General features: G+C 48.0%; 1 protein-coding gene across 1 annotated transcript; it reads left to right on the top strand.

The window, feature by feature from the left end:
* Nucleotides 1–461: 461 nt before the first annotated feature.
* On the top strand, nucleotides 462–24,709 carry SREBF2 (sterol regulatory element binding transcription factor 2). The gene is made up of 19 exons (XM_027680112.1): nucleotides 462–643; nucleotides 4,973–5,362; nucleotides 6,225–6,406; nucleotides 7,588–7,728; nucleotides 9,445–9,666; nucleotides 10,786–10,900; nucleotides 11,094–11,275; nucleotides 12,064–12,256; nucleotides 13,174–13,355; nucleotides 14,040–14,313; nucleotides 15,287–15,456; nucleotides 15,669–15,837; nucleotides 16,378–16,498; nucleotides 18,021–18,130; nucleotides 19,440–19,572; nucleotides 20,091–20,259; nucleotides 21,428–21,613; nucleotides 22,517–22,628; nucleotides 23,297–24,709. Exons 1-19 carry the CDS (start codon nucleotides 562–564, stop codon nucleotides 23,515–23,517), a joined length of 3,354 nt encoding a protein of 1,117 aa, XP_027535913.1. The 5' UTR covers nucleotides 462–561; the 3' UTR covers nucleotides 23,518–24,709.
* Nucleotides 24,710–25,748: the final 1,039 nt, after the last annotated feature.

The following is a 25,748-nucleotide window of genomic DNA, read 5'->3' as shown; positions in this document are numbered from 1 at the left end:
AAAGAAGCGTGGCTTTTGCTCCCGTTCCTGGGGGGAGCAGGTGCGCGCCAGAGGGCGTCGAGGCTGGCCCCCCCAGGAGGTGAGGGTCCGTGGGAGCTGCGGAGGGAAGAACAAACCCCATCCTTTCCCCAGGGGCGCCTTCCACCTGGCCTTCGCACCCTTGAGCCTGGCGGGCAGCCCGGGGTGCGAGCCTTGCCCCAGCCGGGTTCCCCGTGCGCAGAGGAGGAGGAGCGGGTGATGGCGTCGCTCCCACGCGTGTCTGCCGTGCGTGGCCAGGCACCGCCCATCATGAATATTCCAATGAGGGGCGGGCCCGCCCATGCTAATCGCAGCTGCTGATCGCTGACGCGCCATCACACCACGCGCCGCCGCGGCCGCCGATTGGCCGGGGGCGACCTGGTCTCATTGACAACAAACCGCGGGGGGTGCGCGCGCCGGGGCCGCGGGGGCGGGGCCGCCGGGGCTGTCCAAGATGGCGCGGGGTCGGCGGCGCCCGCCGGCAGCGACAGCAGCGGCAGCGTCCGCCTGAGCGCCCGGGGCGGCGGCGGCGGGCCCTGCGCCATGGAGGGCGGCGAGCTGGCCGCCGAAAGCATGGAGACCCTGACCGAGCTGGGCGACGAGCTCACCCTGGGCGACATCGACGGTGGGCGCCGCGGGAGCGGGCGGGGGTGGTGGGGGCTGCTCCCATGGGCTCCCCATGCGTGGTGGGGGAGCGCTCATGTCTCCCTGCGGGCCCGGGGCTGCCAGTGCCGCCCGAGGGGGCAGGACGCGTGGGTGGGGTGGTTCTTGGATCGTGCTGCGTGGGGTGTCCCCCCCCCCGAGCACGGAGTGGGAGCACAGGGTGGCCGCCCTGGCTTGGCCCCTCTGCGTGGGGCGCGCTTTCCGCGCGGGACGGGCTTCCCGTGCGAACGGGGATCCCCCGTCCCGGGTGAGGCAGGCGGGGGTGCGGGGCGCGTCCCGCCGGGCAGCACTCCCCTATCGAGCGGCCACGCGTGTGTCCCCGCGTGGGGCGGGCAGCCCACGGCTGGCCCTGCCTGGGGAGCGCTTCCGTGGGGCTGACCCACGCCTGAGGCAGGCGAGAAAGATGTGATAGCCGCAAGGAGCCAGTGCGGACGTCGGGGGCTTCCCACCCGTAGCCGGCCCGGGAAGGGGTCGCAGAAAGTACTTGGATGTCCCCCTGCTCCTGCCGCAGACCCGCGGGGTAAGCGGCGCAGCCCACGTTCCACTCGTGTTTCATCGCGGCTCTCTCAAAGTAGGCGCTAAATGATGGCCGGAGCTGTGTCGCGACTAGTGGCTGTGGGAGGCCGAGCCTCCAAGCCCTCCGGCACCGAAACAGCTCTAACTGCTTAAATTTCACTTTTTTCACTGTCATCCTAAAACTTCACCGCGTCGCTGGCACAGCTCAGACCCGTGAGAAAATCGCTGTTTTCTGCCGAAGTGCAGCGAAACGAAGCGCCTGCGTGTGACGCTATTTTATATGTATTTTTGGTGACACCAAGCAGCTCCTGAAAAACCTATTTAAAATGTCATTTCTCGGTGCGGTCTCTGCTATAGGCTGGAGACAGGGTCCTGGCTCAGTTAACTGCTCTGCTGGGCTGTAATCCCAAACAGAGCTCAGCTTTGGAGGCGGGAGTGTCCAAAGCATCCTTGTTTAGCCACTGGGAGATAAAATGATGCCAGTGCTTTTAGATTTCTAATTGACATCGATTTGCAGTGTAGCTTGGGGCAAAATTTATACCCCATTTTTCCTTTGTCATATATAAAAGAAGAATATACCTTATAAAAGTGCAAGGGGCTTAGTTATTGGTCATAAAGTTTGATGGTGCTCATCCAAGGTAGTGTTTGCTGTTGTTTAAGCACCATGTAATGAGTTCTCAGGTTGCATACAGAAACAGAGGCGAATTGATGAACTCAGAGATGGCTCTGAACTGAGGTGTGCCCGGGGAGGTGTGATTCAGAGCGATGAGTAACTTAGGAAAACGAGCTTCACTTTCCTCCCCAGCTCCAGGGGTGGATTTTCCTGGGAGAAGGTGGGGGGAAGGTATATGACAATCCTGCTTTTTTTTTTTGTACTCTAACATGGATTTGTCTCAGGGTTTGAAATTTTGCAAAGATTTTCATTTGTTTTTTAAGTTGTCTTGTTGGTGTACCTCTTCCATTCAGACTGAGGGACCCCTCACTGCCTCTTGTGTGGATTTTGATTTTCTGTGGTAGATGCACTGACTGCTGTGGGATCTGTCCCCATACACGGGGGTCATAGCAAGGGTGGTCAGAGGGTCCCACTGCTGGGCTCTGCCTCCTACCCCAGGACAAACTCCTCCACCAACCATGGGCACCTTCCTGTTGGTAGGACACTGCTGGGTAACACCGGAGCACGAGGTTCGAGTTGGTCTTGGATGTGAAGCATGTCAGGGTTCAGGGCAGAGGGGTTATTTCTGTTGAGGTTGGAATCTCTGCTGCTTTTCATTTCTCAAAGCACAGCGTCTCCAGGAGCATGAGGAAGAGCAGCCTGTGTGCTGGAGAGCTGAGCTGCTGCCCGGAAGAGGCAGCTGAAGCCCAGCCCTTGCCTTTCTGCCAGGTATTCAGTCCCTGGGTTAATGAAAGCAACAGAAGCCCTTGGTGGGCTTGGTTTTGTAAAACCTTGTTGACGTTTTTAGCCTTGGGCTGGGCCAGGATAATTTCTGCAGTAACATGTCACTCTGCTTTAGGGGCCGAGACCTCTCCAGCACAAAGGGTGCCGGTGCTCTGGTGACACTGGGTTTATCACTGATGGTTGGTCCTTCAGAAGCAGCTGAGGTTTCTCACAGTGAGTGTAGACACCAAAGGCATTTTAAAAGGCAGAGGTTTAGATTTTGGATGCTGGCTGTTTCTTCTGCGTTATATTTTTTGTGTGTTGTTACTAGGAAAGTTCTTGGGCCCTTTAAAAGAGGTGGGTTTGATTCCCTCCTAGTCTTAATTCTTTAAAATTAATCTTTAGACTTTTTGCATTTAGCCCAAGTTAAGTCTGTAATAAAGATGAAGTTTAACTTGTGAGAGCAGGAGTAGTTTTTTTAATAAGATATTAAATCTACTGCACTGAACACAACGTTCTTTAAAACTCAGTGGTTGAAATTTGGTTCTTATGCTGGAATTTACTAAAATCTCATCCGATTTATGTTTATCCCCCGCTTCCAGTAGTGCTATCTGATAGTGAAATAGCAGTACCATCAAATCAAGAGTTTGAGAAGTAGTTTTTTATCATGTTGAGGTTTATTTGGGATAGCCTCAGCTGCAGTCGGTTGGAGGGTGAAGAGCTATTTAATATCCATCTAGATGTTATGCGCAAGTGTTAATCTTGAAACAGCCCTCCTTGCTCTGGTAATGTTTTATTAAAGCCAGCTGAGGGAATGCATAAAAAAAAAAATCTTTCATTAATGTAGTGAAAAGCAGAGACAAGGCTTTGGTCCAGCTGATCCCTTAGGGTGGCTGCTGCCTCATGCTGGGGGAACTGTGCGTCCCCACTTCAGTGTCAGGTTATGAATAGGTCAGGAGGACACTTCGCCTCCCAGGCTCTTCCATCCAACAGACCTGAGTTCTTAAGAGAAATGTCATGGTCAGTACTTAAACGTGTGTCAGGCTGTGGAGGGATTGCTACTGGAAGGAAAGAGTAATAGTATCATAGAAATATGTTGAAACCTGTGTTGAGGGAGCAAGAAGCTTGGAGGAGGATCCATCCCTTTGCTCTGTTTCAGCTGAAGGAGTGTCAGACAAAGTAATTGGATAATATGTGGGTGGCATTTTGGAGAGGCAAATTAATAGCCATCTTATTGCTGGGACAGCCTCCATAGGAACTTCTTGTGAAAAGTTAACTGCTTCAAACCCGCTTCATAAACCACAGCAGCAATTTCCTTTGGGTTTGTGGATGAGAAAGGTCCTGGTGTAAGGAGCACTTTACCACATTTTTTCCTATAAATCAGAAATCTATTTTCTGCTTCCTAAACCCTTACTTAATATTTTCTTATAAACTCTCTCTTAGGTTTGTGGGTTCCCTCCTTTTTTTCCTACTTCCAGAAAAAAATAAATAGGACTTTTAGAAAACTGTGGAAAAGCCAGTGCAGCATGGGCAGATGCTGGGGTGGGGTAGGATGTCTGGCTCCTCATGCCACTGCCTGCACACAGATCAGGGAAAGCATTCAGGTAGCTTAAGATGCATAATTGGATTAGTGTGGAAGAGGAAGTTCTGCTTATGAACAATGAGCTCTTGGTTGTGAAATTTTCTCCTCTGTGGGTAAGAGCTATAGCATTGAAGTAGGAGCCTTTTGATGTGGGCTGATAAAATCCTGGAGAAGGTGGGATGGAGAGAACCTGCTGTGCAGTGAGTGCAGGCAGAAAACCAAGAGGAAAAAGTTATTTTGGTATTTTAAACACATACGTGGATTTCTGCTACAGTTTTATAAAGTGTTGTTTCCTTTAGTGTTTTTTCCCCAGTTTCTTGTATCCTTGCAACTAAAAGAAAGTTAAGATGAATTCTTATCCTGTTTCTTCATTTTGCAGATTCTTAGTGGGGCAGGAGGGATGAAAGCTCCTTAAAAGTTGTGTGGGAGAGTGGTTAGTGGTGGAATTGTTCAGATGCTTAGTTTCTTCCTTCTGCAAGATTTAGACTGAAGGAGTGATGGAACAAGAGCAGTATTTTAGTTATGTGTTGGAGATGGCTTTAAGTTCTAGTCTGTGCTTGCATCTTGTTTTCTGGGAAAGTGGTATAGGAGAGTCCTACTTCTCCCCCCTGAACGGCAGCAGCAGTGGTGTGCTACTGGCCACCTCTTGGTCTCTCTCTGGAGGTGTTAGGTTAGTGCGATGTGTTCTCTGAAAGTTTTGAAGGACCCAGAGCTCCCTTCTATGCATACACCCCATCATTCCAGTCCTGATACAATGGCAAGTGTCAAAGTATGTGGGCAATAAAATAGTGTTGAACAAATTCTCTTCTGTTTCACAGAGATGCTGCAGTTTGTCAGTAACCAAGCAGGAGACTTTCCAGATCTGTTTTCGGATCCCTTGTGCAGCACCTTCCAGGGCGGCGGCAGCAGCGGTGGCAGTAGCAGTGGGACCCTGGAGCCGCAGTTGCAGCGGTCATACAGCCAGGTGCAGCTCCAAACCTTTCCGCAGCCGCCTGCATCCCCCCAGCTCCAGAGCCTGCCAGTCAAAGCAGCGCAGACGACACCTCCAGCGCCTTCACGCTCAGCCCCTCTCCTTCAGCCCCGGCCCTCGCTCCAGCCTCAGCTCCAGCAGCAGGCCGTCATGATTACACCAACGTTCAGCTCTGCTCCCCAGACCAGGATTATCCAGCAGCCGGTCATCTACCAAAATGCGGCCACAAGTTTCCAAGGTAGCGCTTGTGGTGCTCAGGCTACAGGTGTGCCTGGTGCACTTGCAGTAAATGCATTAGTGTTCAAACTCCAAACACATCCTCAACCACGACAAGCCTGACGATCCTTTTCTTGTGATGTGATCCTTTTCTGTGAGGTGTCCCTTCTCCTGCCTGTGTGGCTTTGGAGTTGGGGAGCATGGAAAGTTGTCATAAATGAGATCTTAAGTGTTTGCGTGTGGCCTCTTGACATAGTTATCTTGCTGTTCTCCTCTGTTATGGCCTTCTCCCCTGTCACTCTTGGGAGGCTTGAGAAAAGGATGTCTTAAAACATAGTTGTTGGCAACCCTGTCCTCCCACTGATGGGTGCACTGGGCAGATTCAGTCTGTCCCACATGGCAATCTGGATTGAAGGCACATTTTATCTACCAGACTCTTGAGTGCAGTACTTGCATTGAGCAGTGACACCTGTAGGGATATTTACCAATGACTGGATCTTCATTTGTGAATGCCAGTTGACTTGATCCTCTTTAGTAAGTGTTGATTCTTTACATGACAAATAGGATCCTTTGGTCCACCAAGATCAGGGAGGGGGAAAGTGCAGGTTGGATGTACAGCATAATGCCACTGTGCTGTCAGACCAAAGGGCTTTGGCTTTATTTTCTCTTAGCTGATCCTCTGTGCCTCCTGGAAAGCTGCTCTTCTAGATGCAGTGTCCTCTTGCAGGAAGCACCAAAGGAACTTCCCAACTTGTGGAATGAGTTTGATGAATGCTGCCTTCTAAGAAGCTCTGGGAAGAAGAGGAGTGATGCTAGAAGCATTTGCAGGCTCCAAAAGGAAGACCTATCTCTGGGCTGTTTCTGACACCTCTTCTATTTTTCAGTTCTCCAGCCTCAAGTCCAGAGCCTGGTAACATCCTCCCAGGTTCAGCCAGTTACCATCCAGCAGCAAGTGCAGACCGTGCAGGCCCAGCGAGTGCTGACACAGGCTGCCAATGGCACCATCCAGACGTTAGCGCCGGCCACGGTCCAGACGGTTGCTGCTCCACAGGTCCAGCAAGTTCCGGTAAGTAAAAGTGTGGAATGATAGAGGGATACAGCAGAAGAAGAAAGTGCTTTTGCAGGTCTGGTTTCCTGGCTTGCCAGGGGAGAGGAGGTGAAACTCGTAGTGCTGGCAATCCTGTCTAGGATTGCCTTTGCACAATATTTTTTAAATGTGAGAGGTATTTCTAGCCAGCCTGTGTCCCAGAAGCATTTTACTTCATGCAGGTTGTGCATGAGAGTCCTTGTTGCAAGCTGTGATGTGACTTCAGGTAGTGAGCAGTGTTCAGAAACTGTTTTCACTAAAACACTGGCTTAACTAAATGTGGTCTAAAGTAATTTTTGGAACTTGGTACTGCCAAACCGGATTGGAAACCTTACTTGAACAAGCTTTCTTTGACTTTTGCCTACTACTTTGCAAGTCCATCACCTCTACCACACGTATAAGGACTGCTCAATACTGGAATGTGTTCTTCCAATTCTTCTGTCACTTTTTTTAATCTTTTTACTGCTACAGCGTCATGTGATTTTGTATTAAAACATACACAAGATTTTTTGACTTAGTGCATCTTTGTATTAAAAAATGTTTGTCTAGGAGACTTGGTATGACAGAGTTGCTCTGGTTCAGTTGTACTGTGCCATCTGTCATGTTCTCTGAGAGTTAGCAAGGTATTTGGAAGAAATAAGAGCAAGCTGTGTTACGGCAGAATAACTTACAGTTGATTTTGATCTGCTTGATGTTTACGGTACAGATCCTTTTGGTGAAATTGTAGGGGGGAAGCTACTATGGGTATTTCCCAAAGCAGACTGCCCTAGCTGTGTTAGATTCTGAGTACTCAGCCAGTTAATATAGGGAGCTAATTATAGGTGTAATTGGAGAGGGGAAGGCAACTTTTCCGTCAGCTCTTTCGTGTTTTTACATACTTGTTTACTTCTGGTGACTGATTTGCAAACCGATGTCCTGGCAGTTCCTCTGCTCCCCGCCCTCCAGTGCTGTCCAGACTGTCTCATGGTCAGAGTTTGCATTAGGGGCGACCAAAAGCATTTAGGTGATGCAGGATGCAAGGAAAGAAATACTCACCCTGCTCTTTTGCCATTCACTGAGTTGTAAAGTAACTGCAACTCTGCCAGTGCCTTACCTCTGGCTATTGAGGTCAGCAGGGAAACGCATGCTCACCCCTTCACCTGTAACTCTTTTCAACCTAGGTTCTGGTCCAACCTCAGATCATAAAAACGGATTCCCTTGTCCTGACAACCCTGAAAGCAGATGGTAATCCTGTTATGGCTGCAGTACAGAACCCAGCGCTGACAGCACTCACTGCTCCCATTCAGACCACAGCTCTGCAGGTACTATATGGATGTTCTTCCCTCCCTCTCCTCACTGATGTCCTTTCCTGTTAAGTAAGAGATTTGAGCTTTAGCATTCTGCAGTAGTGCAGACAGAAGGGGTTTTGAGGGCTGTTCTAAACATGTCCAGAGCAAGTAATACCGTGTTTCTGCCAAGGCTAAACACACAGATTATACTGCTTGGCAGCCTCCCATGGCCAGTAAGCAAAGACCAAGGGCACATTTCTGTTTACCTTTTTCTGGTATTACAAGGAGAGGAATATGACCTAAAAACTCTGTCTGGTTTTTAACTTGAAACTGAAAGCTAACTTGCTCACAGTACCTGTGGAACTTTCTTTTGCCTCTCAGTAGTGTCTAATAGTAGTATATTGAATGTGACAACTAATTAAGCTACTTTTCAGAGGGTGTTTGTGGTGAGGATTTGTTATAATCATTGGAGATGGAAACTGTGCTTCATGGCCTCTGTGCCTCATGGCCTCCACTTTGAGAAACTTATGCCCCCAAAGAAACATTTATTACAGTCTTGTACATTTTGAACAGATATCTCTGTACAAATATTTACTGGGGGAGATAAACTTGGGCTTAGATTTTGATTTGTTTTGCAATAGCATGGTAGGCTTCTTACATACTTGTTAGCAGCCAGGCTAAAACCTTCAATTAACCTGCTTGCTTTTAGATGATGTTTTCACACAAAGGTGAGGTTCTGTCTACCTGAAACATGTTTGAACACATTGAAATTTGGTGGAAATTAGCCAAGGAGAGGTTTAAGACTTAAATTTGCTTATTTGTCAAGTTCCTACTTGAAACGAAATTATTTTTCTGATATCCCCATTAGAAGACTATTTCAGAGTTGAAATTGTTCCTGAAGTTGCTCATGGCTAGTTATTATTACGTTTGTCTTTTGACAGAAAAAACTCTTCTTCTCCATAGCCACCTCCTTGATCCTTGGTGTACTTCAGAGAATACATGTATCTTTCTCAATCTTACTTTGCTGGATTAAGTAGTCTAAACTTTCTTGTACTCCAGCTGTCCTAGAAGCCTGTCTGTGCAACTGTTCCGATGGGATTCATCATACTTCATCTCTGAGTACACACTGCTTTGGTGTATATGGTCTGTAGATGGGTGTCCAAGTCTGAGCTTTTCATGCCGCTGTATATCACTCATTGTCTTAGTTCCTCATCTTAAGGCATTTTTATAGCTTATGGATTTTTTTTTTCTTCATTTAATCAAATTCAAATCCAACTGCATTGGTCAAGCCAAGGTTGTTTTTCCATAATAGAGTCCTTTCTAACATTGTCATTACTAGTTTGGAAGTAGTGTAGCCTTTTGCTGGTTTACTGTCTTAATTTGTCCACAGAAAAGGTGGATTTGGACACTTGGATTGTAGGAACAAAGAGGAGTCTCAGTCCATTTCTCTATTTAAGTGGATGAACAGAGCACAGTATTGGCAGAAGTGTTGATATTCCTGGAGAACAAAAGATGTTCTTATTCCACAGCGACTAGTGTGGGAGCCAGAGTGACAGATTTTTCCTGTGATGCTGTGCCAGTGCTCGTGCCCGCTAAGAAAGACAGAAGGAAATTGGCATCTCACATCTTTTCTGAGCTGTACAAACGTTTTCTGATTCTTCTTTTGTTTACTCCTTTTTCTTTTGCCATCATAAACCTTATCTAAATTGGCTGATTGCTCTTGACACTTGTTACGCGTGGTCTTTGTAGACCCTCGTTGGGAGCAATGGGACCATTTTGACCACAATGCCGGTGATGGTGGGACAAGAAAAGGTGCCTATCAAACAAGTTCCCGGGGGTGTCAAGCAACCTGAACCACCTAAAGAAGGAGAGAGGAGAACAACTCACAACATCATTGAAAAGCGTTACCGGTCATCCATAAATGACAAAATCATTGAGCTGAAGGACCTTGTCATGGGCACAGATGCCAAGGTAAAGATGGGGGATAAGAGCAAATCTGGTATAATAAATACTTTGTCATCAAAGGTGCTCGTTGCTCTACCAAATGAAGCATTTGGGTACACGCAGCTGTAAGTAGCGTGCACACATGTATTGGGATAACACTGATAAGCAACACTTGTGTGATGGAAAGCTTGATAATTGTATTCAGGAAGGGTCACCTGTAAAATACTAATTTTACTATGCTAGTGGTACTGTTTCTTGAAAATAAGCTATACCTTATGCATTTGTTCTTATGTTAGGTCTAACTTAAAGTAGGTAGAATATCCAAATGGATGTTTTGATAACTCTGCCAAACCAGATCTTGCTTAATATGATTTCCTTTTCCATGTGACTGCAGTAGGGATGAGGGTTTACAGAGCTTTCCAATTTATTTCCTTTAGATATTAAGCAGTAAAAACTCCTGCTTGCTCAATTGGAAGCTTTCTTATGCCACGTGTTCAGGGTTGTCCTATTTGCTTGACCTCATGCTGGCGTAGCGGGCAGTGGTATTCTTGATACTTCTGTGATCTCTCTACAAATAAGTGCACTAGTGAAGTCACCTCCTATTGCTGGGTGGAATTGGAAGCTTAATGTTTTTAAAAACATAGGTAATGTACAGCGGCTTCATAGTACTTTCAACTTGTGTTTACAAGATAAACTTGTCCACTGCTGCTGGAAGCAAGTGTTTTCATGGGGATGGCCAAGGCAGTGAGGCAAGAAGGGAAATATTCTCAGAATTAGGCAGTGAACAATAGTCAACAGACAGCAGCTTCTTCTATCCCAGAAGACAACCACTTCATTTACAAACTATGGTACTTTCAAAGGACTATTTCTGGCTGAAACATAGATGCAAACTCTTATAATTTGGATGTTAATCTGTTTCCATTGTACTATTTTATAAGATCTTTGAGAAGCCTCGGTCCTTGTGTATGTTTGATACCTTGCCCACAGAGCATGCCCTGCTGTTAGTTCCTTTGCAGCTGCTGAGAGGTCCTTTACTCCCTTTTCTATCACCACACGATACAAAGGGTTGTGGTATCCCTACAAGCAGGAGTGACCCTTTGATTCTCTTTATATAAACTGCTTTTTGTATGTCTTAATTCCTTGCAGATGCACAAGTCTGGAGTCCTGAGAAAAGCCATTGACTACATTAAATACCTACAGCAGGCCAACCATAAGCTGCGACAGGAGAACATGGTTCTGAAGCTGGCTAACCAAAAGAACAGTAAGTTGTGGAGGCTGTGCAGCAGGGGGGAGGCAGTCAGCATGAATGTAGAATGTATCTTGCAGTCTCTTATCCTTGGCAGAGGTTGCATTGATAGTGGCCAGTGTTACTCCAGGTGACAGAGCAAATCTCAGAGATACTGACAGAATTCAGGATGGAAAAACACATACATAATGCACTCTGATTTTTGCAGAGCTCTTGAAGGGCATTGACCTAAGCAGTCTAGTTGACAACGATGTAGATCTGAAGACAGATGACTTCAACCAGAATTTGCTGCTGATGTCTCCTCCAGCCTCTGATTCGGGATCCCAGGCTGGCTTCTCTCCCTATTCCATTGATTCAGAGCCAGGAAGCCCTCTTCTTGATTATGCAAAGGTATTTATGACTTCAGTTGTCAAATTTAAGGCATCTACTTCAGGGATACAAAAGGGCCAGAATTTAAAATCTCGTTATTCTCAAGAGCGGAACCAGCAGACATCTGGCAAGCAGATCTGTAGGGCTCAGAGATCCTTTGTAAGGATGAGGAAGGTGCATCTGTGTGTTTTATCTTTTCTTAAATGATTGCAACTACTTCCTGAGCTGTATTACCTGAGCCTTACCTTAGCTACAAGAAGAACTGTACTTATCCTTCAGCCCCTGTACAGTCTTTGTGGACTTACAGTGCTTGTTCATGACCCAAGTTGCCCATGACTTTCCAGGATATGAATGTCCAGTGAGTAAAGCAGGAGAACTTGGAAAGGGATGATGACATCAGCTGTGGTTAATGAGACCATAAGTAATCACAGTAACAGAAAGCTGTTAGCTGTCTTTGGCTTACAAGTTTGTTTTGTGGATATCACAGAAGAAGTGGGTCTTCTGGGAGACCCTCAAAAAAGTAAGGCCAGCAAAGGTTAATCTTAGCCTAAGCAAAGGATCCACTTAATAACTGAAATGACTGGTAGCAGGAGGAAGTTGAAGGCATTCAAATATTTTAGCCTTATCTTACTAAGCTATGAAAAACTTTACTGGAGTTCTTGCCGATCTTGAGCTCAAAAGCAAATTTTAAAATGTGTTATGTTTCTCCTTCTTCCCTACCCCTCCCTTGGCATAAATGCTTGTTGTGGTACAGAATGGTAAGCAGTTTTGTTTTCTCCTCTTTTTTCTGCATTCCTATTCATTTGAAGGTTAAAGATGAGCCTGACTCTCCTCCTGTGGCGCTTGGTATGGTGGATCGCTCTCGAATACTCCTCTGTGCTCTCACATTCCTTTGCCTTTCCTTCAATCCACTGACATCCCTCTTGGACATCCGAGGAACCCCGGAGTCTGACAGCTTGGTGCGCCACAGCTCTGGCAGAAATGTGCTGACTATTGAGTCAGGTAACGAACTAGAATAGTTTGGACCACAGAAAGTGTCCAGCCTTATGTGGTCTCCCTAAAGGTCACCTCCAGCTGTGACCGCTGCAGGTCACAAGGTGGACGGTTGCTGTGGTTCTGTAGGATGGTTTTGTGTGTTCAGGGAGTTGTATGACCTTTGTTTAATGGGTGGGGAGAGTAGTAACTACTGGGCTGGGTGTGGGAGGAGAGCCAGCTTGGATCTGGTTCCAGTTTGCATCCATATCCAGCGTTCTTCTTGCATAAAACCAGCCATGGCTCAGTATGGGGAGGTTGAGGTAGCACCCATTTGTAGCCCAGCAGCCTGGGCTTTCGGGATAGACCCTTTAAAGTAGTTCAGGGTGAGGAGCATCCTGCTGTCCTCACCAGTCTTTGAGGCATGTTCCCTTTGTATTTGTTTTTAAGGTAACTGATTTTGTAACTTAATAATGAAGTGTTATTACGCTGTTGCTATGGGCTCTTGCAACTGGCTTGTTTGATACACTTATTCCATAAAATTCATAGGGGAGGGCAGGGGATGCTGTAGGTGTGGGGTCATTTTCCTGACTGGTAAATATGCTTCCTCAGTGTAGCTTTGTAAATTTTATTAAGATAAAAAAATGACTGTGGGTGTATCTTACAGAAAAATCAGAAGACATACTCTGGGGAAACTAGGTGCTGATTCAGTTTTTTTATACATCAGTCTTCTAAAAATAACCATTTAGTTGGAAATGTTGTGGCTTGGAGTTTGGATGAAGAGCTGTTGATACAGGTGCTTCCTGATTTGAAATGCAGTCTTTGCAAAAGCTGATTAAACATGTGGCAAGCATAGGAAGACATCCTCCTGGGTCTGTGCTCATTATGTTGCCAAGCTTTTGGTGTCCAGATTAGCTTTTAACTTTCCTTTTGGATGTCCATTGTAGATGCAGCTGGTTGGTTTGGTTGGATGATGCCCACGCTGATCCTGTGGCTTGTGAATGGAGTGATTGTACTGAGTGTGTTCATAAAGCTACTTGTGCATGGAGAGCCAGTGACGCGGCTACACTCAAGGTCGTCGGTCACCTTCTGGAGGCATCGCAAGCAAGCGGACCTGGATCTGGCACGGGTAAAGTTGACTCATTGTTTTGCATCAAATGCATCTTTTAGATGGGATTTTGGGTAAATGTTGCCTAGTGAGGCAGTGGCTTGGCACTTGCAAGAGCGTGGTATTCCTTGAGTGGACTATCCTGTCTGATTTCAGAGAAGCTGTTGATAGGTTGTCCTGAGCAGATTGCTGTCCTCACTCAACCTAAGTTAGTGAGGCATAGATGCCAGCATTGGAAGAGGCTCCTATCTTCTGTCCTTGTTCCTAGCTACTGCATCTTGTATCAGTTTTTGGCAGCAATATCTTGGGTTTTGTCCAGAATCTGGCCTCTGCTGTGCTGGTCTGTGTGCTGTCCTCCAGCCTCTTGGAAGTCCTCACCATTGTTGGGGCAACATTTGGCTTTTGATATGGGGACCCCAAAACTTCCATGTTGTTTGAGAAGGCAGGAACCTTCTTTCACTTAGTACTAGTGTGTCTCACAGGCAGTGCAGGATCAGAACCATGTGTGGAAGGATATGTTCAGGGCCAGATTTCAAGATAGTGTAAACTGCCATTATGTTTTCTGGCTCTATGATGACTTCCCTCTGCTAAAGATCTTGTCCTGGCTTGCATGTCAGTTTGTCTTGCTCCCAATGCTGAGGAGGTCCCAAAGTGTCTCTGTAATGGTGATTTTTGTAGTTGAACTTTTTGCTGTGTTATTTGCAGGGCGATTTTGCTGCAGCTGCATCAAACCTGCAGACTTGCCTGTCAGTACTTGGTCGAGCACTGCCAGTTTCCCGCCTGGACTTGGCCTGTAGCCTGTCCTGGAACGTGATCCGCTACAGCCTGCAGAAACTGGCGCTGGTGCGGTGGCTGCTGAAGAGGACTTCTCATCAGTGGCGGGCAAGGGAGGCCACTGCAGGCTTCGAGGACGAGGCCAAGACCAGCGCTCGGGATGCAGCTCTAGCGTATCACAAGCTCCATCAGCTCCACATAACAGGTAGGAGCAGAGGCGGCAGATATGCTGTCTAGTTTTGCTGAATGACGAGACTGAGCTGATCCTGGGGGATACAGGGAGAGCACTACAGCCTCTCTTCTGGGATGGCTGCTGTTAGAAATTAGCCTGACAAATTTCAGGAGCCACTTACTGAAACAGGACAGATTCATGCAATCAAAAAACTCCGTAAGAACAGCTGAAGCAACAGCAGTATCTCAAATTATGTTTTCCTGAGTTTGCAGAGGTGGCTGAGAGTCTTTCCTAAGCAGCAGTTGATTCAGTCCAGTCACTTTTTGCTGCTGTTAAAGGCTTGTTTTATCATTGTTACTTGGGAACGTGAGGTGGAAGCAGGGGCTGGGGTTAATTGCTGGGAGAATTGAAATTTCTGAAGCTGTGTACAATTTAGGTTGCCATTTGGTGTTGATGTGCTTTGAAATCCTGCACATGGACTGAGGAAGTGCTTGAATGTTCCTTGTAAATGGTGGGTTTTGCCATTTCCTTGGCAAAGCAGTTTGTAATGTCAGTAAGCTTCTAGCAGATCAGAAATCCAAGCTAAACTTCCTTCTGCGTAATCATTCTTTGTGAATTGTCACCATGACACCAGGGCAGGTGTACTTGTCCTTAAATATCATCTGTGTAGGTACAGGTGTGGACTGCAAAGGAGTTCAGTTTTAAGATAGTGATGAATACAGTGAGATAAAGTTTGCTGATGATTTTATCCTAACTGGCTTACCTATACAGAGTTTTCTTGTGGAAGTGAGGCTGTAGATGCCAGTCTTTATTATCTGTGGAGAGAAGACTTGGTTACTGTTGTTCTGTTGTCTGAATACAAAGTTGGCATACGATGTTGAAAGCTTCTCATATCAACAAGTTCTTGTTGTTTCTTTAGGATAGTAGCCCTACAAATTATGGTAGTATTTAGTAACTGGTACTACTGATTAAAAGTTAACACTTTTTCCTCCTCTTTCTGGTGCAGGTAAACTTCCCTCCAGCTCAGCTTACTCAGGCTTGCACATGGCTTTGTGTGCTGTGAATCTGGCTGAGTGTGCAGAAGAAAAGATCCCACCCAGCACAATGGCAGAAATCCACCTGACTGCTGCAGTTGGCTTGAAAACCCGCTGTGGAGGCAAGCTTGGCTTCCTAGCGGTGAGTTGTCTTCTCCTTTCCCATCACACCTCCAAGAAGAGCTCTAGGAAAGCCAGGAAACTGGCATTGCTGTAGCTCAGGGCATCTGCTATCAGTACAATTATAATATGACTTGCAGTTATGATATGAGCTGTAATTATAATATGATCTTTGTCCTTGGTGGTGCGACTCTTCCCTGGATGCTGTTCTCAATCAGCCTCTCCTTTCCCCAGAGCTACTTTCTAAGCCAGGCTCAAAGCCTGTGCAGCTCAGAGCGTAGTGCCATTCCTGACTCGTTGCGTTGGCTGTGCCACCCCCTGGGACAGAAATTTTTTGTGGAGCGAAGCTGGACGGTGAAGTCGGCTGCGAAGGAGAGCCTGTACTGCACCCAAAGGAACCCTGGTGAGAACTGCTTGTCCTGAGTGTGTGGCCTTCCCAGCGCTTTGAGCCTGGCAGTCTCTCCACTCTTTTATCTGGGACAAAAGTGGGTGTTGTATTTGAGAGAGCACCTTTATATGTCTGCCCTGCTTATGGTTTTGATGGGCCAGAGGGAGCCTGCAGGAGCTAACTTGCTTCTCTATGTATACTGCACTGCATTGTCCTCTTTATGTGCTGGAACACAACCTGGATGTGACCCCAGATGTCTGGGGGGTGACTTTGGAGTGACCAAGGTTTATCCTCCACAGAGCAGTGTCCTCAGTGTTTTGCTGACTGGCTAAAGTGTCAGAGCGATGTTTGGCCAAAGGCTGCAACTTTATAAGTTTTCAGGGCCTTTTTATCCCTTTAATCCACTTAGTCTTTAGAAATCACTGCATTAATTACTCAAGAATTTCCCTCTACTGCTTTTTCTCTTGCTCCTACATTTGATTCTTCTTTTTGGTTGTATTGGGAGGTGTCTATGGCTGCGTGCAAGTGAAATGTTTTGGTTTGATCCTTCTCTAGCGGATCCTATTGCACAAGTCCATCAGGCGTTCTGTGAGAACCTGCTAGAGCGAGCAGTGGATTCCCTTGTGAAGCCTCAGACTAGGAAAGAAACAGCGGGACAAGAGGAGGAGGAGTCATGGTGAGTATATGTGGCACACTGGGGACTGCTGGCTGCAGCAGCAGACTCTATGGCAGAGCTCGTGACCAGTGACTGAGCGCTGGTGGTTAGTCCTTGTTAAAGGCTTGGAATGACAACATAAGTCTGGCCACCTCAGCTTATTACAAGAGTCAGCTCTGCCTCTTTGTATCAAAACCTCTGAAAGCAGGGGGAACCAAAGTGTGGTGGGGATTTTTGGTCTTAGCTGGCATAGTGCTGGTTGATTCTTCAACTGGATGAGTGGCTTTTTCTCTGCTGTGACAAAGTTTAATGTTCAGGAGCACTAAAATTAGTGTGCACCTACCTCTTCTGTAGACCAGGATGTACATCCAGGGCTTTTAGAGCGTGAAAGTCTGTCATGTCAGAGAGTGAACCCACCAGCTTGCTACCTTATCTGAGAGTGTTCTCCTGACTGAAGTGCTGTATTTACTAGCAGTGAAGAATCAAATAAATGCATGGCAAGAGGAGGAAAGATGATGATGGCTGAAGTTGTCATTGCCTCTAAGCTCTGTGACCAAATGAAAGGGGACAATAGGTGGGAAACAGAGCAGCTTTTTGTACTGAACCGTGTCCAACTTTCTCTTGGACTCCATGGGAGGTGGAAGCCCACCTTTTGCTAGTAATTCAGCACTATTTCTAGCTGCTCTCCAGATACGCTGGTGCCAGGCAAATGCTACATAAATACATAGGAAGCTGTGTAAGGATCCTGTCGTCCCCAGAAAGTGTGGGTAAAAACCTCAGATGGGAAGATAACCCAGTTTCCCCACCTGTGTAGGGAAAATGTTGTACATTTAGCTTTGGGGTTTTTTTCAATCTCATGTCTGTTTCCTAGTAGAGAATGAGCAGCACTTTGATGTAATTGCTTGCACAGTGCAAATGCTTGTGATCCAGTGCTGCTGTTGATGAGAGAAGGTAGCAGATTTGTATAAGGCATGTGGATTGTCACTATACTTGTGGAGTCCTGTCTCCTCATGGGAATGACTAGCTTTAGTAATAATACAGCAAGCCTTTTTGTCCCCCTCTTGGGGTGGGAGCTCAAGATCTTCATCTCTAGCCTGTCCCAGGAAATTAGGTTGTTGCTGCATATGCTACTTTCTCTGACCATTGCTATGAACACGTTGTCATTTCCAGTCATACCTATTTGCATATATGCAATCACAGAAGTGTAGTTTGGCCTCTTTTGGAGGCAGTGGTTGAAAAGGAACCTGTTATCAACTTGTAACATAGGTCTGTTCGAGATGAGACTCTTGGGGTTGAATCTAGTTCTGCGCTGGTCTCCTTGCAAGAGGAGGTGTGAGGCTGCCCTTTGCGGAGCATTGCGCTATGCACTTCCACTTACGGGGTGGTCCCTTCAGTCCAGCAGTGTTATGTTACTTGTAGAGCTTGAACTTTCTGTGGGCTTAATGGGGCTGCATTTTTTAAATATGCCTTGTGACCAATGAGCAATGCCTTGGCATCTCTTGTTTGACAGCATAGCTAAGGTCTGCCTTGCTTCTTGTTTCAGTGAGTTCTCGGGTGCCATGGAGTACCTGAAATTGCTCAACTCTTTCTTGGACTCCATGGGAAGTGGAGCCCCGCCCTTTGCCAGCAATTCTGTACTCAAGTCTGCCCTGGGTAAGTCTGGCAGAACTGAAGTTCTCTCCACTGCAGAATCTACTGCTGATATCAGTTCCCTCTCCCTACCATCCCTCAAACCCCAGGCAAGGAGAAATGCAGTCAGTGGAGTGAGGCTTGATTGCATACCAGTGTGGTACACTCAGACTAGAAGAGTGTGATTAAGAAGGCTTGTAAATTTGGCTGTGTGTTGTAATGCTGAGTGCCCAGGTGGGACTGCTGTTATTTGTATTGTTGGGCAATATTTTATTTCCTAGCTGAACCTTGTGCCCTCACCTGAGAGCTCGCTCCTGGCAATGCAAAGCGAGAGGAAGGGTGGAGCATATAAACAAACATACCAACATTGCAGTTGAGGTACAGGAAGGGTTCTTTTCTACCTAATTACCTATTGAACCAGGTTGCCCTTACTTTCACAGTGGCTGTCAGGTGTATTCTTCAGTCTCCAGAGACCTGCAGCCTCTGCTGTAGGCAAGCTCTGGGCATATACTGGGAGGTGCTTGGTTTGGTCCCTTGGTCCCATTATATTTAATGGGACAACAAGGGCTGTAGAATTCCTCTGAGACATGTGCTCATCTGGGCTGAGCTGGTAGCAGGCTGCTGGAGCATTTGTCTTGCTTGGTGTTGGTACAGACTGCACCTGGCAGCTCACCGGGATGCTGGTGCAGCTTTAGACACAGACTAATTATGCTGTACCTAAAATGTGTAGAGCAAATATAGAAGGAAAACTAGATAATTCTTTTTTTCAGGGGTTATTTTTTGGTATAAAGGGAAGTCTGTAATTAGATCAATAGTGTCATGGAATTGAATAGCAGGTCAGAGTAGCAGAGCATATGCCCTTTCACCCTGGATAGGCTTTCGGAACATTTTGAAGGGATGTTAAATAATGGAAGAAATTATATAGGGAACTTGATTTACTGTCTTGATGGTGATTAGTGCCAAAGCTTGGTATATATGAGTGGAGCTGTTGTTAATTTGGGGTGGTGAGTGGAGATCATTGTCAGGAAGGAAGTCAACAGGTTTCTAGACAAGTTGACCAGCTAAGTTCTTGTTGACAAGATGCAAACAGGCCATCTCAAACTCTGCTTGCGGTCAGATGTAGGGTGTTTGCCTGCTGCCAAATTCCTTTGTGTTCCTGCAGCACATTTCAGCATTCACATGGATGGCTGCATTCCTGTGGGATTAGTTTGGGCTCATTAGCATCAATCCCAGTGGAAGGCACTGGCAAGGGCACGTGACACCTGCCTGCTTCTCCAGGAGAGAGGGAGCCAGGTGTCCTCTCCTGGGCTGCAGCTCATGACTTTTTTTGCAGGTCCCGACATGGTGTGCCGATGGTGGTCAGCAGCGGTGGCGATGGCAATCAGTTGGCTCCGAGGGGATGATGCAGCTGTGAGGTCACATTTTGCAGAAGTGGAACGCATGCCGAAATCCCTGGAGATGTCAGAGTGCGTAGGCCTTGTGTGCTTTCCAAACCACTGCTCCTTCTAAACAGGGATGACTCCTTCTCATGCTGTCCTGTAGGATTACACCTGCCTGTGCTCTGGAGCTGCACCTCTCTTGTGCTCTGCGAGTGCCAATGTGCTCAGCAGTTCGTGTGTAGGTCAAGGCTTGCAGACTGATATTAGAGCTGTGGACTGGAAGTGTCAGAAGTGCTTCTTTAGGGATGTCTTGTGGATTTGTTCTAATTGCACAGCCTCCCACCTTCCAAAACCAAACCACAAAACTGACATGCTGATGGAAAGGCTGGTGTCACCATCTCTGTTCTTTTGCACTACAGCATCTTTGCCAGCTTCCTCTCTTTTATCCCATTTATCTGTACAGTCTTTGTAGGTGAGGAACCATTGCCATCTTTTCTGTTTAAGGAATGATGATATCTCTGCTCTTGAAGATGGGAGAGTGAAAGCTGATGCTGTGACAGCATGACATGGTACTGCTTGAAAGCAGCATGCTTTTTCTCTTTCAGGAATGCCCTAGTGAAAGCCACCTTCTATGTGTGTAAAGCCATGCAGGCCTCGCTGTCTGGGAAGGCAGATGGACAGCAGAACTCCCTGGGTCACTGTGAGAGGGCCAGCAGTCACTTATGGAACAGCCTCAACATGAGCGGCAGCATCTCTAGCACAGTCCTCAACAATGTAAGATCTATAAGCCCTGGGATAACATGGTCTGTTGTGGTTGTACAGTTGGTCTTGCTGCAGGTGTGCTACTTCCCCTTTGTATCTGTGTTCTCCATCCATCCATCCATCCTGTGTATCATGGGAGTAGAGGGGAGATTTCTTCTCTTTCCTCACAAAGGGTATTGAAATTGTTCTGCTTCTTCTGTATGGGGGAGCAGAGCTGCAAGTACAACATCATTTCCCTGGACATGGTCTCAGCTCTTGCTCCTCTCATGCCAGTAGCTGTCACCCCTTTCTGGTGCTTTGACCAGTTTAAATTTGGCCCAGGATAGATGGAAAGTATCCATCTCTGTTCTCCAGGTCAAGTTCCTGACAGCTGTAAAGCAGGACCTCACTAAGCTGAGTCTGCTCTGTTTCAGGCAGCACTTAAAGTGTTTGAACTCTCTGTCACAAAAGTGCAACTGTGCTCTGCTACTTGAGTTTGTGTGGGGCTTGTTTCTCTTCTTTCCAGGTTTACCTAAAGCTGGAACTTCCCTCCATGGTGTATGGGACGTGTTTCTGGTCCCCTCCGTTGCTCCTGGGTGGCAGCTGTAGTGCATTGTAGTTGCATTGCATGTTGTGGCAGTGACTGTGCAATGTTTCTGCAGTGCAGTACAGAGGCACTCTCCGTTCGGCAGCATGGGCAGAGCCCTCTCAGAGCCGTGAGCGGTGCTAGGGGGCAGCAGCAGACGGGGAAAAGGGGTTTGGGCAGCTGCCATGTGCCAAGACTACCTCTTTTCTCTGCAGGTAGCAAGGCTGTCTTTGCTGTTTCCCATAGTTAGCATTGCCATTTGGGCGGGAAAGCCTTTGCAGAAGTCTGTGTTCCCATGGGATAAGTTTGGACTCGTTAGCATTGATCCCAGCAGAAGGTGCTGGCAAGGGTGTATAACATTGGCACAATATCACCTTGGCACATACTGTCTTGACCTCTCGATCAAGACATGCTGCTTGAACAAATGGCTAAGTCCTGCTCCCTGTGGTGCATTGTGGTGGGGTGATGCGGTGGGGAGGGCTGGGGAGCCCCCCAGGTGGGCAGGAGGTGCTGTGGCTGCCTTCCCGTGGGCTGTGTCAGCAGCCATGTAGTTTGTTCCTTGCTTAATGGTATGTGTTACTAAGTGTGTGTGCCTGGGCACCCTGGCTCTTGCAGATGATCCAGCTGCTGGCCTGTGACTTGCTGCTCTCTCTCCGTACCAGCCTGTGGCAGAAGCAGGCAAATGCCAGCCAGGCGCTGGGTGAGACCTACCACGCCTCGGCCCCCGAGCTGACGGGCTTCCAGCGTGACCTCGGCAGCCTGCGCAAGCTGGCCCACAGCTTCAGACCCGCCTACCGCAAGGTGACACCTCTCTTGCCCACTCTGGCTTAGCTATAGCCCATCCCAGGGGTTAAAGGGAAGCCATGGAAACATATAGGTGTATGTGGGCTTGAGGGGTTTGGACACTTGGAGTGGGATGCTCTTCCACCAGCAGCCTCCATACTTTCTCTTGATGAGGTGATGAGGGAGGTTCCCATGGGTGTTCAGTGCATGTGGGGAAGTGTCTGCTTTAGGTTCTACGTAGAAAACCATCAGGGCGTGTGTATTGCCAAACAAATACCACGGCATCCTGTCCCTTAAGGCAGCTTCAGACTGGGTCTGTCCCTTGGGGGAGTGGAAGGAGACTTCCTCAGCTGTGTTGGCTCTGCTGAGTAGCTGGAGGGTCAGATGCCTTCTGCATCTGTAGAGTCCAGCTACTTCTCTGGGGGTTTTTCCTCTTCTGTTCAGTTTATCTAGTATTAAACCTCAGTAGAGGATGTATAGTCTAATACTTTAACAAGAGAATTGTCCTGGTTTTGTCCAAACTCTGGATTTCAAAGTTTGATGCTGTTATCAAAGTGCTGCACTAGCAACCTGGGGTGAGACCTCTCCCTGGGGCCATAGTGCCAGGCTTTGCTCTTCCATTTTTCCATCCTGTTCCCTATTCTTGATCCTCCCCCTTTTCAGGCCGCTCACAGTTAGGTGTCAGATTTTTTTGTTGTTGTTGTTGTGGGGTTTTTTTTTGTTCCTCCCCTCCTCATGGTTTCCTTGACCTGCAAATTCCCCAGAGACAGGTGGAAACATGAGGGAGGAGTGTGGAAGTGGGTCTCTGTTGTTGTCAAGGTGTCAGTGCTCTGCTCTTGAAATGCAGTGGCTGAGGAATGACACATGTTCAGCCACAGTATTGTCCCCACCTCTCATCCTCCATCCTGCCTTTCCTTCCAGGTCTTTCTCCATGAGGCCACCGTGCGCCTGATGGCAGGTGCCAGCCCTACCCGCACCCACCAGCTGCTGGAGCACAGCCTGAGGCGACGCACGCCCCAGAGCAGCAAGCAAGGTCAGCCCTGGGGCCTGGGCACTGATCCACTGCCTGTGGGGCAGGGAGGGGGCAGCACTTGGGCAAGGTGTGGGGGCATAGGTGCAAGCTGCAGTGTCTTCTGTGTCAGGATAATGAGCTCCCGTCAGTCTGTGGCTCAGGGCGATGCTTCTGCCATGCTCTCTACAAGCCAACTAATGTGAGCTGCCAGCCCTGGAGGTGTCAGTGAACAGAGTGGAAAACATTTGCCTTCATGCAGCTATACATACACAAAACTTGGCAGTCTGAGGTTTGGGGCAGGCAGTGCAAAGGCAGAAGCTGGGAATCCTAAAGGGAAGAGCCAAAAGATATATGGTGCTGGTTATTAAATCCCTTGCGAGGGCGTAAGGGGAATGGACAAATGTGTGTACCAATGCTGGGATGAGCCCTAGGAAGTGAAGCGAAAGGAACTGTCTGTAGAAGACATGACTGACAGCCCCTACCTGACTCCAGTTCAGACTATTCTATTCTGCTAGCCTAAAGGAGCTCCCTGGGGGTCCTCAGAGTGGCCCTCACTCTTGGCTCAGCCAGGGGTTGCCAGCCAGAGATGCCTGTGCTCACTGGTACCAGTTGAGGGCCTGCATGGTGGGGTTTTGTCATGCAGGTAGTAGCTCTGTTGTGAGCTTTCTCTCTCTCCTGTTTGCACATAGGTGAACTGGATACATTGCCGGGCCAAAGGGAGAGAGCCACAGCCATCCTGTTGGCCTGCCGCCATCTCCCCCTCTCCTTCCTCTCCTCTCCGGGCCAGCGAGCCGTCCTGCTGGCTGAGGCTGCCCGCACTCTGGAGAAAGTGGGGGACAAGCGCTCCTGCAATGACTGCCAGCAGATGATTGTCAAGCTGAGCGGGGGCACAGCCATTGCTGCCTCCTAATGCTGTCTTGGGGCCACCTTGTACAAAGACAGCTTGGTTGACCATCAGCCTGGACTTCCCTTCTGGAGCTTAAAAAAAGTGCTAGGTTAGGGCTGTGCTGGTGGGATTGTGATGGGGTGGGAGGGAGGGTTTTGCTTTTGTTTTTTTTCTAAACTTGCCCCAGGTTTAGCTTTATTAGCTTCCTTGCTTGTTCTCAGGCACTGCAGCAGGAATCTGTCTAGTTGTGGTTTTTGTCACCTTGCCTGGGGCTGTTGGGAAGCTCTGTCCTGACACTGATTTCCCATTCCTGCTCTGGGGAGAAGCTCACAAGCCCAAGGCATAGAGAAGTGGCACATCCTGTGTCTGTCCTCAGGGGTATTTTATTCTCTTCCCAAACACCTCTGCAGAAAGAAGTCTTTGGGGAGGGCAGAGGATCTGCTCAAGCCTTGTCCCACAGGGCTGCTGGGGCTTGAGGATGTTCCCAAAAGAGAGGGGAAGGCACCAACTTTCCTAGAGTTGTGTGTCAGGAAACTGAAGCCCCCTATACCCAACTTACCTAGGTGCTCTGGGAGTATCGCTTGGGGCCAGTACTGCCCAGCAAATTTCTCTACAGTTTTTATACAGGTTTTTTTATAGGAGTGTTCGTGGCTTTACAAAAACATAGGGAACAATGCAGCAGATTTCCCTTCCTCTCTGCTTCGTGCGTCTTTTCCTGTGATAGCTGCCTCCAGTTTTTGGCAGGGGGTGGGTTTGTAGCAGCCTACAACAAGCAAAGCCTGGTAGAAAGCCTTGGCATCCCTGGTCATCTGATGCTGGGTGGCAGCAGAGGTGGACGGGCCGTGCCCTGCATTGGCATGAAGGGTGAATGCTTCTCTGGTGCCTTTTCGTTGATGCAGAAACAATTTTTAGAAACAGTTTTTTATTTTACTCAACTCCCAGTCCCAGAATTTGTCTTCAGGTGTTTCTCCTTACCTTTTCCATCTGCTCAACAGCTCCTGCAGAATCTGGGAAGCACTGGTTCAGGGTGCAAGTCTCCCAGCTTTGTTACCATTGCTATTCTGAGCAGTTTGACTTGCAGGTGTTGAATTGCCTGTGACTTTCCAAGAGGGGGAGGTGGATTTGGGACAGGGAGGGAACGGTTTGCCCTCTTTCTCTCTGCCTTTCCTGTTGCATCTCTCCAAAGAAGTGCAAAGCGGTTGCCCTCTCACACATGCAAATGTGAAAACCAGCCTTTGACCAGCGGGCATTGCTGTTTCTCCCTGTGTTATGGTCAGCGTGTTCTCCATGTTAGCAGCTAGAAACATTTAGATACAGCAGTTCAAACCCATCCTGTCCCAATCAGGCCTGTACTGCCCAACTCCTGCAAAATCAGAACTTGCACTGTTTTGTAAGAAGCTTTTACATGTATCCAGCTTTTGCGTAGGGGTGTGAGAGCTTGAGCTCCTTCAGAATGAGAGGAAAAAGATAGGGGCTTGTGGTCTCACTTTGCACAGGGTCTTTTGGCATCTGTGAGGGGCATTTCATGTGCTACAGGAATTGAGCACAGGTAATCCTAGTCCTGGAGTTGCCTGGCTTCACGAAGATGGAAACTGGGGCCAGGAGAAACCTGTCTCCCAGCAAAGCCTGTTCCCCATGATCGTGATCTGTAGCTGCAGACAAAAGTGCAGGGACCAGAAGATGTTTCCCTCCCTCCCCCACTTTAGTTGGGGAATAGCTGGGAGACACCCAGCTGCAATGGCCGGCAGCCAGAGCTTCTTGTCCTGCTGGCAGGCAGGGGGGTTCCTTGCTTCCCAGGGTTGGTGGTTGGAGGGAAGCTCATTGTTTGAGGGGAAGAGGTTGCTCTCAAGAGTGTCTTTGATCAGCTTCAAGCAGGTATCCTAGGTATGCATAAGAGCTCTTGGGTTTGTACACGTTTTGGTTGCCCATTCCCAAGTTCCCTGGCTTATCAGTGATCCTATTCTGGGAGGTGGATTGCCTCCTCCTGATTTTTGTCCTCTTCAGTGGCTCTCATGCTGTCTTCCTGGTCATGTTTTTTTCCCTGAAATACAGGAACTCCTTACCTGTGGCAACCTCTGAGTTATTTTGCATTTCTCTGGGTCTGCGTGCAACACGTGGGAAGTTTTGTGCTTTAGTAAAATGGGAAGCAAGGCCTTGGGAAAGCAGTGATGCTGAGGTGCCACTTGGTCACTAATGGTGGTCTGAGCCCTGGGGGCTGGGCTGCAGGAAGTACTGGCTGGGGAGCTGGGAGACTG

Source organism: Neopelma chrysocephalum, unplaced genomic scaffold (assembly GCF_003984885.1).
Source record: "Neopelma chrysocephalum unplaced genomic scaffold, ASM398488v2 Primary Assembly neopelma1_59, whole genome shotgun sequence".
Lineage (NCBI taxonomy): Eukaryota > Metazoa > Chordata > Aves > Passeriformes > Pipridae > Neopelma > Neopelma chrysocephalum.
This window is presented reverse-complemented; position numbering and strand designations above follow the sequence as displayed.

What these genes read in the sequence shown, in the direction of transcription:
- SREBF2 (XM_027680112.1), top strand. Translation starts at nt 562, where the DNA reads ATGGAGGGCGGCGAGCTGGCCGCCGAAAGCATGGAGACCCTGACCGAG. An exon ending in TGTGCTGACTATTGAGTCAG is followed by an intron (nt 12,257 to 13,173) that starts GTAACGAACTAG and finishes TGTCCATTGTAG; the next exon opens with ATGCAGCTGGTTGGTTTGGT. An exon ending in AAATCCCTGGAGATGTCAGA is followed by an intron (nt 19,573 to 20,090) that starts GTGCGTAGGCCT and finishes TTTCTCTTTCAG; the next exon opens with GAATGCCCTAGTGAAAGCCA.